We start from the raw sequence: 15,922 nt of genomic DNA on the forward strand, positions 1-15,922 counted from the left end.
TACGTAGCAATATTTCACAGACCTCATTGGCAGCTTCTGCGATGGAGAATCCATGGATGGTGGACGAGGGATACTATTCCTAACGCGGTCTAGCATAAACCCATATCCAAATGCACCTTTTCAAGGCTTGGTTGCGCTATTCCATACATGGGTTAAAGTATATGCGCGTATATTAATAGGTGGGTAGGTTATATTGGAATGATTGTCTAAAGATGGAATTGAGGTATATACACCAAATACTGAGAATCTGAATATGACATACATAGATAGGTTGAACGCCAGTGAGGGAATTAAAAGGGATCGCTAGTTAAACACCCCCTAAGAACTTGAACAGAATGCGGTAAGCTTTAAAACATCATATCGCCCATTCGTCCCTATTATCTGCAGCACTGATGAATGGCTCATCAATTTGCTTGATTGCATATTCACCACAAAGAATACTGATTGAATACAAGTATGTCAGCAGCGTTTCTCTTAAAAATTGAAATCTAACGACAATAAGGTGTGATGAAACAGTTAACTCACCAAGCTTCAGCAATCAACCCATCCAGGTCACGTATAACCTTCTCCCGTTTCCCTCCAGTATTCGTTTCCTTGCTCATTTCAAGCTGCAAATCCCTAATGCGTTTCCTCTTGCCAGACCCAGCTGCTTCAAGTATCTTCTTTCCCAAACAATCACTATGGAACGCATGCTGGCAAGGAAACACGAAAAACTGGCGACTAAGCAGCGGTAATGAACATATCCAGCATTTCTCCCCCGGTTCCACAATAGCATATCGTAAATCAAGTGCAGCAATCTCATTTTGTATTTGCTCAGCCGTATGCGCAGAATTGTCCATTTCCTGACGCAAGCTGTCGATATGTCGCGAGTAGTCTTCTAACGCAGAACAGATCTCATCCTTGAAATCGTCAACTACGACAAAATCCGGAAAAAAGGGGATAAGATCCTCTATGCGGAGAAGCTCGCAGCGACGGAGAAACTCAATTGCATCTTTGATTCCAGTGCCTGGTTGGCGGATCTTCTTCTCCGCTACCAGGAGCCATAGCTTTTTGCGAAGTTTGTCATTTCCATTGGGGAGGTCGGCAACATATGCAGCCAGCTCTATGTCGTTGTGTTTTAGAGCAAGCTCCACAGCTTGTAGATACTGGCACATAGTCGTGTAGATGTGGACGCATGACTGGACGCGGTTATGCTGGATGCACAGACGGAGGGCAAAGTCAGCGTCGTAAGGGGGAGGGGATGACGGTTGAGAGGAGAGGTATGATAGCAGCGCAGCCTCCGAGGAAGAGGGGTGGGAGGCATGTATAGAAATGAAGGTGTTGTGCACCGCTGCCGATGGGTTTGGATGGTTGGCAATGATAAAATTTAAATAACGAATGGCTTGATTTTGACTAAGCGGGACCTTAGTAGCGTTATTGTAACTCAACAGGGCAGGAATAAGCTTTTGAGGGTCGAGATCAATTTGTCTCATCAGTATATCGACGAGATCGGGAGGCACATGTGTCATGAGTACGGAGCTGTACTTGTAGAAAACATCCGGGTTCGTCTGTTTTTTTAGGACGTTGAGAGCTTCACTCCATTTTTCTCGTTGGATCCAATATGAGAGGACAAAATTGCAGTCATTGATAGCAGTTGCAAAATATAACAGTTCCTCCTCTCTTCCATGACTGCCAACGATGTCATAGACGGTTTTCGGATCAAGCTCCGATTTATATTTCATAACAAAGTCCTGAAACTCAGCCCGTACGTTGTTAAGTGCATCTCTTGTTTCCCCAGCATTTGTCCCTTCCACTAACTCCGCTTTCGTCGCAATGGTGTCATCGAGTGAGTTTAGCTTGGACATGAAAACTTCCACGAGCCAACTAGCAATCATCGTCCTTTGCATTATTGCAGACTTCTTGTAGGTTGACATTTGTGTGAGAAGATATTTTCTCAGAGCATCTTGTTCCCCTTTATTCATAAAGGTCAGGCAGACCTCCTCGAAACTTTTGCTGCTTTTACCCCATACCGAGGCAGCCTCCAAATATTGGCCCTTACTTGCAAGATAGTCACCAGATGCTGTGGCCACAGCATCTTTCTGGGCTGCGCCACGGGCGTACCGCAGAGCGGCATCGAATTGCTGCTCCTTCAGAAACATTTTCCATATATCCCTGTCTTCGTCGTTGGCTGCAATTTCGTAAATTTCCTTGCCAACAAAGAGCCAATGTGTATTTTTCTTCTGATCCGATACCAGACCAAGAGAACTTTCGCCGCGCTCGAGAACGGCCTGGTCATATACAATCTCCCCATTTAGCCTGTTGGCTGCCACGATGCGACCTTCGACCAGAGTCAAAATATGCCACTGAGTCAAAGTCATCCCTTCAATCGGGTCTTGGATCAATTTTCGGCCGCCTCTGGCAGACTCTGATGCTGGCAGAATAGACCTGGGGAGTAATTTGGCCTTGTCGAAAATACGCTCTCCTAGCTCTGGGGTTGACGGCGTCGTTGGAACTGTTCCATAGAAGACTCCTTGAGAAGTGAGCCAGGCAAACTGTTTTCCTGTGCTTTCCCCTTCACCATAGCGATCCTCTGGAGGGTCAGGTTGCATAGCAAGTAGCGAAGGCGCTGATAGGGATGCGCTTGAGACCTCATGCACAAGGGGAGCTTCCTTGTGGAACAGATCTGCAAATATCGAGCTGCCGCCTTCTTTACCATGTTTTCCCACACGGCCCATGAAATATAATATATTCCTATGGGACGATAGTATAACACTTCGGTAATCCGGGCTTCCAGGGACCAAACCCACCCAAATACCTGTAACACTCGATCCCGGGATCTTATACACTGAATTAACATATCTTTCGTCCCTGCGGTAGAACTCCGATAGCGGTTCGATATAGACTTCATAGACATTCCCATCCGATGCACCTACTAGAATCTCCCTAGTTGAGGCCGTTGGCAAGGAAGGATTCCATGCGATACTCTCGATGGAAACACCTTTCAAGCGGGGAAGGGCTTTCGGCTGTCTGGACTGATTATGGAGGTAATAATTCTCGCCATGTGTAGTTGTGATGATAAGATGTGAAGCGGTAGGATCCAGGAACATGCGGCGAATCAAACCTGTCTCCGAAGACTTCCTGGGCAGATCAACGTCTGCATTTTTCGGGTTGGGGAAGTGATGGTTAGCTCCAGTAACCACCAAATAAGAGAGCATCTTGGAAAGAAAGGCCACAACCCAGGGAAGGATGGTTCTTACCATCGATATCCTCCGCATTATCGAGATCAATCCGCAAAATTCTCCTCGATGCTAGAGCAAGAATAAGAACATTGTTCGCAACCTGCGCGGCAACAAAGTCCGTCGCTATGGAGAACTTAAGCTGAACCCGCTCAACATTGAAAATGGGCGCAGAGGTGTCTGTGAGTTTGGCCAAGCTGCTGGCAGCTACGTAGCCGCTTGATCCATCCAGCGCCATTATGCGCTGAGATTCAAAGATATAACATTGCGATTTTGCGACTTGTGGGCTGTGATATCAAGTGTATACAGATCGAGATGTTCGAAGGAAGCCTTTGGGAAATGCCAAGACCGAGCTCCTGTAATTGGATGAGTATTACGTAAGCCATAGGAGGAGAGAACAATTAGAGCTCTGCAGAGCTCCCTCGGAAGATGTGGACATTAGGGTTTGTATACACATGTAGCCTATTATTACATCAATGCGATGTGGCCAGACAGAGTGATTGTACGTGATCAGCCATATTGAGCTGAAGCGTCAGAGAAGGGCTTGGTTGATCGTCATAGCTCACTTCAAAACAGGGAGAAAAGATGCCCAAATAAATCATCCTCCATCAATGAATGGCTTAAGAAATGGAAAAACAGATTGAATCCAAGAAACGTTATCACTAGTTAATACAGTAGAGCTGGTGACAATCCTATTCTCAAATGAATAGTTAAGCTCCTGTCAGAAAGAAAATGGAGGGAAGCGCCAAAAAATGTTAGTAACAGATAGATAACGAGGTGCATGGATGGTGTATTGAGGGTCATTATTATTACCATTGCCATAAGCATGCGGCCATAAGTAAGTGACTTGGGAATTTCACCAATCATACCCAAAAACAGGAAAAATGTAAATCCCAAATAGAACCATCCCCATTTTTTCAAATAACAATACACTCCCTCTCCAGCTTTCCACCTCGTTTTTTGAGAGAATGATGATTCTTGTGTTTCGGTACCTTTTGTGTATTCTCCTTGTATACTTTCGCATGTTTGGACTTTTTTCTTTTCTCGCCATCGAAACTATCGGCCCCGTTCACTTCGAAATTGCCATCCGGGATACGTTCAACGGTGATAATTGTGCCATTCATGGCAGTTGAATGAGAATGAGGAACATCATTATTTCCCAGCTCTAGCTCGTTCTGACTTGTTGAGCTGGAATCTTTTAAGATAGGTAGGCTTCTACAAGAAGACATACTACATATGGCCTCTTCACCACCGCTAGCTGCTTCCTTTCCATTCTCGGGGACAGTCTTTGTCGAATTGAGAGCTGACAGAGCATTCGCGTCAGATCGTTGATTAAGATTAGTTTCCGGACTTGCACCATTTGATTTTGCCTCTCTACCACCGTCAACGACAGAAGTTATGGAGTTTATTCCTTCCAGGCTTGATTTAGATGATACCTTTGCAAAACTTCCTGGTTCTCCATATGAACTCGACGGCCGCGCACGGGAGGCCGACTCACTATCACTGTCAATAGGAACTATTTGGTAGAAGAGAAGATATGGAGACTCTTCACGTATGGCACTTTCTATATCGACAATTGTGATTCTTTCGTCGGTTAAATCGTCGAATCGCATCCAGTGACGACAGGACATCGAACCATCGTGATTATCGGAAGGGGTGCCTCTGGCCAAAGCTATATAGTGACCAGATTCAATGGAGTTTCCACGGTGGCAAATGGCTGATTGAAGGGAAAGTTTGAAATTCCTGTACAATGGACCACCATCTTCCATCTCATCATCTTGTATGAAATACGGCAGTCCAATTTCGATAGGGATATCAACAAAGGTGTCTAGGCGGACTGTATTTCCATTAGGAAGCACCGAGTATCGTTTTAAACATATTCCGAGAATCGGTCTTTTGGAAGAAAAATCAACTGCTGATGCTGCATCGTGGCACCGCACACTGTCCGTGTACCAGGCTTTTGGTTTGATCAGTGGGGTTTCCTACAATTACACGGAAAGTAACTCACGAATTAAACTAAACATCTGCCAAGCAGGTAGCAGGACCTCTTTGCGGAAGGTCCCTCTCCGCCCCTTATTGGGAGTTACCGCATTGGTGTTGTCCCCATCTTCATTGGAATTGCCTTCGGGGATGAATCGATTTACTATTATGCTCGATGAGCGCGTGCGTGCTTTCGAATGTATTGGTGACGGTGTATGTGACATGTAAACAGGAGGATCGGTCACTTTCGTGGATTCAGAGAAAGACCTCGAAATTGGGGAATCGGACGTTGGCGAAGTTTCCAGGTCGCTTGTCTCAATATAAATCAAGCCGTCCTTTGTCACTGAATCTGTCGAGTATACCGACATTTCTGTATATTTCCGATCCAGATACCTTTTAACAGCAATTTGGTTGTTGAAATATGCTTCAAGACAGTCTTCCAAAGTTATTGACTTGCTATCAGCTGTCTCTGTCGGAATTGCGACCTGTAGTAGTCGCTCATTTATGTACTTGTGATCATTGCCTGCTTCTTCTTTCCCCGTATGAAAAATGTCCATTTTCAACGTGAGCAAAGGAAGATTAAGTTGTTCTGTGATAAATGTGAAAGCTTCAGATACATCTTGTTGCTGCGATTGGGCCGCGTCATGCCATCCACATTGTGCTAATGCATCTTGGACTTGCTTTGTCTGCCAGGCATTTTCAATGTTAGTGGTAATATGTTGTTGGTAACAACACAGGAGGTTCCCATGGATTGGCAAAAGGTTAACGAGCTACTAACAATGTCCTTTGTTATCAATTTCCCAGACCGCAGCAAGTTTACCCACAACCGCAAAAGCATGGATAGATTTTGCTGAGGCTCATGCTCTTCATCGTACGAGTCATGTAAGATAACTTCAAATGAATCCAGACGTGCAAACATTGCGAAGAGCAAGGCATCGAGATAGCATGTAACACCATTCCGATTTTCAGCACCAAGCAGCTTAATGGAAGGATTGTAGCTACTTATAACGCCATGGAGGGAATCTTCAAGGAGCAAAAGAAATTCCAATGCTTCGTCTACATCACCATGAGATATTTCAGACCGGAGAGCATATCGTATTTGCGATTCTCCTAGAACGGTAACCCCTAACTTCAGCAGTTGGTTTTGTATCTCTTCAATCTAATAAGGACGTTAGGAACATAACCAGTATCGGTAACATCTCAAAGCGCACCTTTAAATCCTCTTTCCCAACATCGATAGTATGGTTTAAATCTGATTTATCCACTGAGAATAGTTTCAAAGGCGCGAAAAGCTTTTGGTCAGCCTTGGGAGCCTAGGGGGGATGGATCAGTCCGCGTCCAACAGTGCAGATGCCTCTTCTTCAAAGATGCAAAAAGAGAGAGAGGGGGGGGGGGGGGGGGGGGGGGTGGTTATATAAATAAATAAAAATTAAATGAATAGATGATTGAAAGAATATTAAAGTAAAACAGAAATTGCAACACATAACTCACATTAGAACGTAATGGAATTCGCCGCTTGGATGGAAATGCATTTCTCGATTTACTTCGCTTGTCTCTCCTGGGGAGGAATCCCGAAATTCCAGTCATATCGGTTCGTCCAATTATTACAGTGTTTCATTCACGGATAAAGAATTAACGGCAATAAAAGAGTTGCGCTTAAATGGTTGCTGGGTTTTATCCAGTGGCATGCTCTCAACGGTGTTACACTTTAAACATCGTGGCCGAGATTCGAGCAGATGAAAAATGTCAGCAGGAGTCGAATTGCCACCAGGCAGCATAATTAACAATAGCACAAAAGGGTAAATAAAGGGTTTACCTTGTCGCGATTATGAATCTGGCGATGGCCAGGAGGGGACGCTGTTTGTGGGGGAATCAGGTATCCCGCCTCAGCTGATACCCCTCCAGCCAAGCAGAACATAGAGATCTAGAGCTATGCGGGGCTTATGATGTCAATTCGTAAGATATTGGGTCAAGCGAAACAAACAACCACAAGGATATCCCAGCAAGACTAGCCAACAAGGAGTGCGTGATAAAACACTTCTTCGATATGCAATGAAGTGTAGGTATATCTCCCTGATCATTGGGGGACGTTGGAGTTGCAGAAGTTGCTAAGTTGTTGGAGCCAAGACCATCTGAGGTTACGATGACGTATGGTCGAACTTTCCCAGGGCAAGATCGGCCAACGTGCGCCTTCCCTAAAGAAACTCAAAACTTTGTGACTAATTACCCAGCTAACAATCACGTGCTCAGTAATTTTCAAAACTCTCCAAGTCTCCGGAACTTTTTGTTATAGCGAAGTCCGAAGAAACGGGCTCGATCCATATCCCACGCGGCAGCAATGGCTCTCCGTGAACCCTCAATCAAGATTTACAGGGTGCTGCCCAGAGCCTCTACTCCATTATCTAACCACCTGATCCCGTCGTGCCGTCGCAATGCCTCGTCCGCATCGGCCGTTCTTCCCGAAACGATCACGGATGATCTCGACACATCTTCGACCTTCTCCCAACCATCTGCTCTGCCAGAGGACGAGATCAAAGCGTTCGATCCAATAGCCAGAAGCAAAGCGCGGAAAAAGCAACTACCCCCCAGCCGGTAAGCTTCCAATTCCCCTACACCAATGGCTGAGTTCATCTCAACTCTCGGAAACTCACACCATCCAATCCAGCTACCAATTTCGCCCTCCAAAATTCGACCGTGGCCCCCTCCACCCCCACCGCCCACCACCAGCCTGGGACCCCGCATCCCGCCAATTCATCCCAGGCCCCTTCACCCTACCCCGAGTCGAGCAAACCTACGAATCCACCATATCTCACGACATTCTTACCCTCTGCTATGTGCACAATCCACCCGGATTCAAAGCACCCCCTTCCCCCCCCCGCCTTCGAGGCTGGGACGACAGCTCCCCATACCATGCAAACCGGCCCCTCCGCGGCCCCCGAGGCGGCGACGTTCTCCGTCTCCTCCGCAAACCCATAACGTTCCGAAATATTCCCAAGCTAGACAAGATCACGCTGCACAGCTATGTGAAGCAGGTTGTCGAAAGCGGGTCGGCGCCGCTGCATGTGGCTGGCATGGCGATACAGGCTATATCCAATGTGCGCGTGCGGACACATAAGATGAAGGGGAGCATTGCTAAGTGGGGAATTGTTCCCGGTAAATCGCACATTGCCGTTACGGCTGAGCTGAGGGGTGAAGATATGTATCATTTCTTCGGGAAGTTGGTTGATGTGGTCCTGCCTAGAATTAAGGATTGGAAAGGCATCAAGGGGAGCAGTGGTGATAGTAGTGGGAATATTTCATTTGGTCTTGAGCCGCATATGTTGTCTTTGTTCCCTGAGATTGAGGTTAATTATGATATGTACGTTGAAGCCTGCCCTTTCTTTCTTTCGCCTAACGTCAATTTTGGGCTTTTTATTTTGGCGAAAATGGGACATATCTAACTTTTCCCTTGCATTTATATAGGTACCCACCAGCCATGATACCCGGCTGCAACATAACAATCCACACGACCGCGACAACAGACCGTGATGCCCGACTCCTCCTGAACGCAATGGGCATTCCATTTCATGGGAAATACGTCAATTAGAATCAACGACACCTAACAACTCCAAAAGAGCCTGTCACTCCGGGTGTCTGATTTTCTTCTGCGGTCCTTTGATCTGCATTACTTCTTCGTTGTTGGAGGCCTTCCCCGCCCCACATTTTGGTTATAATGCACATGTACTTTTATTAGGATGGGCTGGGAGCATGTTGCTAACTATTTACTTGTATTTATTCATGCTCTATAGCCTGACAATTTTCTTTTATCTTGATGTTGTAGAGCTATACCCGTGCGATGCACTTTCCAGATACAACGCAACTAACTTAATTGTCCTAACTTTCCATCGGGATAACACGATACGATGTAGTAATAATAAGAGATAGCTCTCCGGTTAATCATCCATGAATCCATCCATAGAGTCAGTAGATATAAGAGCTCCGTGGACTTCTCCGTTCACTTCTTCTACGAGGTCACCGTGTTCTCCCCCGGCCCTCATCTCTTGAAAGTCACAAAACGGTCAAGTACGGATCTTTCTACCGTTGAGCGGGTTTTTCGTGTTTGATATCTATGGACATGGTAAATCCCCAGTGAATCCACAGCATAAACTTTCTAATTTTCTACTCGAGTGTTCCCGAGAAACCCGAATTTCACGTTATGGAAAGTTAACCTTGGAAGCCGGCCCGGCCGTTGCAGCCGCATGTTCTCCAATTACGTCTACGCTTCACAATTATCTCACTTGAAGACATCTAGAGAACGTATTTAAAACCTTCGCATCATAACATTACACGATATGCAATTTCCTAAAGGAACAAGCCCGCTTGATGAATAGCTAAAATAAAAATAACGAAGACAAACTCAAAAATAAAAACATCAAGTCTTTTTTGATGAGAAAAAATCAAGATGCACGCTGTGGGAACAATCTGAATACGGAGTAGATCTAAAGGAAGGGAAGTTAAGGCAACATAAACATAGTAATGCTGGAAATCTCACGATATTGATGTGAAATACGAAAGGGAAGGGGGAATGGCCGGGAGATCATGAAGAGCGGGCAGCAGTAAAATGGGATACAAGCAGAGTAACACATGATATAACATGCATTTGCATACCATAACGTCCGACATGAATGTTATCGATGATAAATGGTACATGCCAGGTGACAAATATAAAAGGGGGGGAATAGAAAAGAAATGCGTCTCAATTCAGCCGTTGCTCTCATGAAAACCATGGATCTCTTAGAAAACCTAAAATGAAATAACTGGGGAAATACAAAAGGCGTCCAAAGGCAGAGAGTCACAAAGTTCAAAACAACGTATGTAAAGCCAACTATCACGGCATGGCCTGCTTTAAAAAGGGGCTGCTAAGCAACTCGTCCGCACTCGGTCTCTTCTCATGATTAATCTCAAACGTCATATCCAGAAAGGCCATGGCCTCCTTGCTCGCATTTTCTGGCGGCGGGGGCCGTGCCTGATTGCTTCCAATCGCAAATATAGCCTGCAGCTGACTACAGTCAGGAAACGGGTGGGCGCCAATGAACATCTCAACGACGAGACAGCCCAGACTCCATATGTCGGCCTTTTTGGTATGCGCCGTTTGCCGCACGACTTCGGGTGCCATCCAGTACACACTTCCCTGGAGAGAAGGGCGGTGTAAGTGACCTGCTCCCCCGCCAAGGTTCGCACCACTGCCTAGCACGGTGGATGCCTCGACGCGTTTGGAGATGCCAAAGTCGGAGATTTTGATGCCGCCTTTGTTGTCGACGAGGACGTTGGCGCCCTTTATGTCTCTGTGGATTATGTCGCGGCTGTGAAGGTAGGAGAGGCCGGCGAGGATTTGGCGGACGAAGTTTTTGATGAGGGGTTCTTGGAAGGTGTTGTATTGCTTGAGCATCATGGCTATGGAGCCACCCGGGACGTACTCGAGGAAAATGTTCAGGTGTTGTTCGTCTGCTGATGTTCCGAGATACTGGACGATGTTTGGATGTTGGAGGCCCTGGAGAAGGTCAATTTCGTGCTTGAGGGCAGCAACCATCATGTTCTTCTTTTTGTCGAACTCTGTTCCCTGGGTTGCTGAAGGGAGTTCTACTTGTTTAACAGCCATGAGTTCCCCGGTGATGGAATGGAGGGCGAGGAAGACGCTTCCAAAGGAGCCCTCGCCGATGAGAGATCCCTTCATCCAGTTTTTGTTACCGAAATTGTCGCCAGCCAGGAAAGCGTTCAGGCCATCGTCTTGCTCCTCTCCATCCTCTGCAACTATCATGCTAAGACGTTCGTTGATCGATCCACCATCATTCAGGGTAAGTGCCTCATCCAAGAAAGTCTGACGATCAGTCTCCCCGGAAGTCTGGTCGGAGCCACTGTCAAAGGAAATATATGATTTTCGGTTAGGTTCAAGAGATTCTTCTTGCAGTGGCTGTAGGGAAGTGGACACTATGGAATCTCGGAATGATATCTGAGGCAGGTTGAACTTGGAAACAGACAATGGTCTCGCAGGTCTCCCCCCAGGACCATTAGTTCCAGTCAACCAAGTGTCTGCAATACTAGGGATGGGTGGGGCATCTCTCAGACTTGAGGCATAGCTGGAATTGCTAACAACACTCAGACGGCTTGCGGCACGGCTCATACGTTGAGATCTTCGGACTGATAAACGCATTGTTTTTTCAATGTCTTCCTTCTGGTGGCTTGGAAAATACGACGTGAGCTCGTGAATAATCATTTCACTTGGTGGTCGAGCACCGAAAAACGACCGCAACTTCGCAGACTGATGTCTTTCCGAAGGTGTTTGTCTTTGGAACTCATCTCTATTTCGGTCAGAGGACATGGGTGACAGTGGCTGTCTAATGTTATGCCATGACTCGCCAGTCAGCTTTTGCAGTTTGATCTGGTTCCGCACGTTGGTGCCACTGAGGGCATTTAAATGGGCCGTCTGAGTCTCATCAAGGGCAATCTGAGCTGCTCTCTGGAGTTCTTCCGGTTCGGGTTCACCAGCGTGGATTTTCCTCAGGATTAGCCGGCCGCGTTCCGATCTATGGGATCCATCGCATATTTTAAGCAGTTCTGAATCCGACAGGCGACGGCAGTTGACTGGGTTTGGATCTAAGCCGTCCAGAACATAAAAGCAGTAGTTTTTATAATGGGATTCTGGAAGTAGAAGCTTTCTCAAAACGCAGATGAGAATATTCTCTGGGCTTTTACAATGCTTTATGTTCAAGACTTTGGTCTGTCCGCCGGAATGTATCACTCGAATAACCGGCGAATTAGGAGGAAGGGAGCTCATGGTGATTCCATCCATACTGGGACTTTGTCTGACGTGGGTGATCGTTCTGGCAGTTTGGGGGACATCTCCTGGAGTTCCTGGATAGCGGGTGGTGTTAGAACCGGAATTGGGGTAATTGCTAAAGTAATTCGAACCTTGTTCCCTCCGTGAACTTTCCATCGGGCTAGCGACTGGATACCGATACGATCGCAAGCCACGGTCAGAATCTGCTTGGGGTGAAGACGGTCTGGACGTTTTCCCGGGTACTGTATAGCTTGTGTTGTAGCTTGTTAGAGGGTCGAGATGGCGTGACCATCGGCGATTTCCTCCCGCCTGTTGTCGAGAATTTGCTCCGCGGGGAGATTCAGAAGAAGGGGGTACGAAGCTCGCGGAATCGAGGGCAACTAATGAATCCTATAATATCTTGATAAGAATAAGGGATTATTGGGGTTTCTAGCAAAAAAAAAAAAAAAAAAAGTTAAACTTACCCTATTGCGCTTTTTGCGATTCGACGCGTTTTTGTTTCTGAGTTGTTTGATGGCCACGAAAATCCGGACCCGGTCTCCGATTTTCTTGATTCCCATTTCCTGAAGAATCTTCTGATCGCAGTCAAGGAGATTATCGCCATTGAAGTTATTTGCTGGTAAGTTCCAAGCGTTAGTTAAACGGACGATGGTTCACATGCGGCACGGAACACATCCGGGAACTCGATGCGATTTCGCATACCTTTGAAGAGCGGCTCGTATTGACCGCATCGTATACTATGTAGCCAATCTATCACCCTTTTCTCGTCCCACGACCTGTAGAAAAAGAAGTCTGTCAGAGTTGGTTGAAAGAAAGTATGGTTCGTTGGAGCATTTGCGACCCAAAGGAAGGTGATCAACCAACCGAACGGAGTCCAGCGTATCATATCCCTCCGAGAAATCCGACTCTGTGGGGCTAGTGTATGGGCCATCGCGGGTAGAGGTGCTCGTAGATGATTTGTGAGCTGGTAATGACATATATGGCGTAGATAAGGACGATGATGGCTGGGAAGAAGTGTGCATTGGCAACACCGCAGAATATTGGGGTTGGGAGCTCAACATCGTGCCAAGTTCCGGAGTTTTAACAAATCCGCACACTCGATTGAGAAAAGATATATATATATAATAAAGATCACCAACGGAGATATCACGGTAGTCTAAAATGCCACTGAGCAATGTTCAGAGAGTGTGCTGGAGACGTTCGTGCTTGGTGGTGCCCTTTGGCGGAAATACCTTGACACCACGCAGAAAGATAAGAAACGAAGCAGACCAAGGAGGATCAAAGGGAAGCCTGACAAAACGATAGTTAATATACAAGAACGATGTCTAAAGAAAACACCAGTGATATACTTTCGCAAACGAGGGTTGTTCTTTCAAACAGTATTTAATTAAACATCAGATCTGTTCAGGAACGGCCGGTGTCGGAGAAACGAAGAGCATCAGCCGGGGAAGGGGAGTTCAGCGGTCATCACCCAGCCCCTAGAACAAGGGTGAGAGATGAGTTCTCAAAGCAGAGATGAAAGTTGTTGTTTCAAGAGTAGAAGAAAGCGTAGGGATTAAAAACAAGATGTCAGAGAACGCAAATGGGAGAGGGTGGGTGGAATTGAGGTTTGGGGTACCCATGGAGTGTTAAGACATTAGCCAAGGAGTGAAGAATGACCGTGGTGGAATATCAAACTCCACAATTACACCACAACAACAACCAGGCAAGAGAGGTATCAAAACTTTTGAGGTTATGTGAGTGTGTTAAGAGTGGAGACTCTGTGCCAAAGTTTAGGCAGCGTTGAAGTGAGGAGGAGTTGAGGATGCAAGAGTGGTGATGATGATGATGTTGATGATGATGATGATGAATGATGATGATGATGTTGTTGTTGATGATGAGGGTGATGAGGTTGATGATGAGGGTGATGGATGATGATGATAATAAAGTATGTGCTCAGGAGGAGAAAGGTAAAACAAAGATCAGAGGCTGCGGGGTCTGATTGGGCGCAGTCTCCAACTCGAAACTTCAGCGGGCGAATTCTGTGACAAGCCGTCGTCCAGTTGCGAAATAGAAAGCAGGAAAAACAAATACTAAATCGATCGATGACCCAGCCTAGACGCCTTTTTGTCGCCTGTTCGATCTAGGCGTGGCGTGAAGCAGAAGAACGGACTTGGTGTTTTTTCAGCTGAGTGGTGGGGGGATTTAAATTGGATCCAGAGACACTTATATCCCCCGTCTTCCTCTTCTTTAACATTATTCCATACCTGTTGCTGACGTTGACGTTGCTGTTGCGGTTGCTGGTGTTGTCGACAATCCATTTACTCTCTCTTTCTATGTATGAATGAATAGGGATGGATGACTCTCGAGCCGTATTGAGGTCCAACGGTTCCTGAGGCCGCCCTGATACGAAACCCTAATGTTTAGTTAATCGCGAAGGGATTGCAATCCCTGGGTTGAGTTTCCCTTTCAATGAGTTTGAGCAGGGCGTAAGAATAGCCAAGCATAAATAATTACATCCTACCCAACATCCAAAAGATCGTAGACAACAACAAACAATAACAACCCACATCCACATCCACAACACGGTTTACCCTCTCACTGCGGATAAAATGATGAGGGCACAGGGATGGATGAGGGCAGAGCCACTCAGGATGTAGGGGGAAGGGAAATAAATGTCTTTTTAACTTTACTCTCTACGCGACGAATCTGAAGCTCTCTGTCCTGTCAAATTTGCCTCGCCTCTCTGGCGGTGTCCCTGTCCATCAACGCATGGGCAACAATAATAGCATCATCATCCATGGATCCCGATGATAAGGGGCTATATTATTAGGCCATATATATAGAAAACCCCCCATATATGTTTCACCTTACCTCCCTATCCGTGGGCTATCTTCATATTTTCTTTTTCTGTAAAAAATACCGTCCTTTAGGAGATCTGGACGGAATTTAACTGCCATTTTCACATCCTCTATCAGACCGTGTGTTTGTCAATCCCCCCATCATGCTCGTGATGCCCCAAGCGTTTCCCAACATTTCCTTCCCTAGTCCCATACTTCGTTTCGCTGCCACATGTTTCAGGATAACCTTATTTCAAACGGAACCTGTTCTTGTTAATTTTTATTTATTTATTTTTTTTTTTTATTTCCCGGCTCACCGCATAAACTACCCATCCAGAAAACACCAATGATAAAGTGTATTTCTTACAGGTTTGCGGTGTACGGAGTTCCGTATTGTCTTTTCTGTGGTTCTGGGTAACGTAGCACACCTCCAAGGGTCTTTTGTTTCGAACCTTTAATGACGGTATTCAGAATCTCTGGAGATTATCATTTATCCCGAGAACCCTCACACCGCCAAAAGTATGTGGGGCTTTGTTGTGATATCCGTTCGTCCTACCTGGCTGGGGCTGGTAGGCTAAATAGCACACTTTCGGCACTGAGAAATCATGAGTTGGATCATTCCGCAAACGATGAGATGGGATGAAAACCTGGAAACTATATGGTAAAAGGCAGGAAAAAGTGAAAACGAGATGAAACTCGTATTCGCTGGCTTTCATTCAAGTAAATCAATTTGGATCGATATTGATGTTGTTTGGATTTGAGCTCCTCTCCAATTCTTCTCCTCCATGGGAAATGGAAGCTGGCCTGTGGATCCTACCTTTTCGTTTGAAATGTCTCGAAGTCATAAGTCTATCTTGAGCATCCATCAAACCATTCTCGGGTAATTAGAAAGAAGCGTCTGGATGTGTCCATCTCTATTTCAAGATAAAAATTGACCCAATTGTATCTACATATTTCCATATCCTGATTCGGTTTGCTCGGCAACGAATAATAACTAACTAATGGGCTATGGGTCTGTTTATTTTGAGGCGGAGAAGAAGGTTTACCGTTAAAAGCTTCTTGTCAGTTATTAGATGCTATCAAGGTTCTAG

The 15,922-nt window shown here is 46.0% G+C and overlaps 4 protein-coding genes across 4 annotated transcripts; 1 reads left to right on the top strand and 3 right to left on the bottom strand.

The window, feature by feature from the left end:
- Positions 1–355: 355 nt before the first annotated feature.
- On the bottom strand, positions 356–3,453 carry PAAG_00447 (vacuolar membrane protein pep3; the record flags this gene model as incomplete). The annotated part of the gene is made up of 3 exons (XM_015844018.1): positions 356–440; positions 526–3,133; positions 3,237–3,453. 3 exons carry the CDS (start codon positions 3,451–3,453, stop codon positions 356–358), a joined length of 2,910 nt encoding a protein of 969 aa, XP_015700353.1.
- Positions 3,454–4,132: 679 nt separating this feature from the next.
- PAAG_00448 (ubiquitin C-terminal hydrolase family protein) lies at positions 4,133–6,782 on the bottom strand (the record flags this gene model as incomplete). Its single annotated transcript, XM_015844019.1, has 5 exons — positions 4,133–5,172; positions 5,224–5,881; positions 5,974–6,354; positions 6,407–6,508; positions 6,687–6,782. The coding sequence occupies 5 exons, from the start codon at positions 6,780–6,782 to the stop codon at positions 4,133–4,135; spliced, it is 2,277 nt and encodes a 758-aa protein (XP_015700354.1).
- A 751-nt stretch (positions 6,783–7,533) lies between these two features.
- PAAG_00449 (mitochondrial 54S ribosomal protein YmL7/YmL5) lies at positions 7,534–8,781 on the top strand (the record flags this gene model as incomplete). The annotated part of the gene is made up of 3 exons (XM_002797864.2): positions 7,534–7,787; positions 7,861–8,553; positions 8,658–8,781. 3 exons carry the CDS (start codon positions 7,534–7,536, stop codon positions 8,779–8,781), a joined length of 1,071 nt encoding a protein of 356 aa, XP_002797910.2.
- Positions 8,782–10,062: 1,281 nt separating this feature from the next.
- On the bottom strand, positions 10,063–12,989 carry PAAG_00450 (protein kinase byr2; the record flags this gene model as incomplete). The annotated part of the gene is made up of 4 exons (XM_002797865.2): positions 10,063–12,402; positions 12,477–12,628; positions 12,715–12,788; positions 12,877–12,989. 4 exons carry the CDS (start codon positions 12,987–12,989, stop codon positions 10,063–10,065), a joined length of 2,679 nt encoding a protein of 892 aa, XP_002797911.1.
- Between the last annotated feature and the right edge of the window lie 2,933 nt (positions 12,990–15,922).

This window comes from Paracoccidioides lutzii (genome assembly GCF_000150705.2).
Source record: "Paracoccidioides lutzii Pb01 unplaced genomic scaffold supercont2.1, whole genome shotgun sequence".
NCBI classification, from domain to species: Eukaryota; Fungi; Ascomycota; class Eurotiomycetes; order Onygenales; family Ajellomycetaceae; genus Paracoccidioides; species Paracoccidioides lutzii.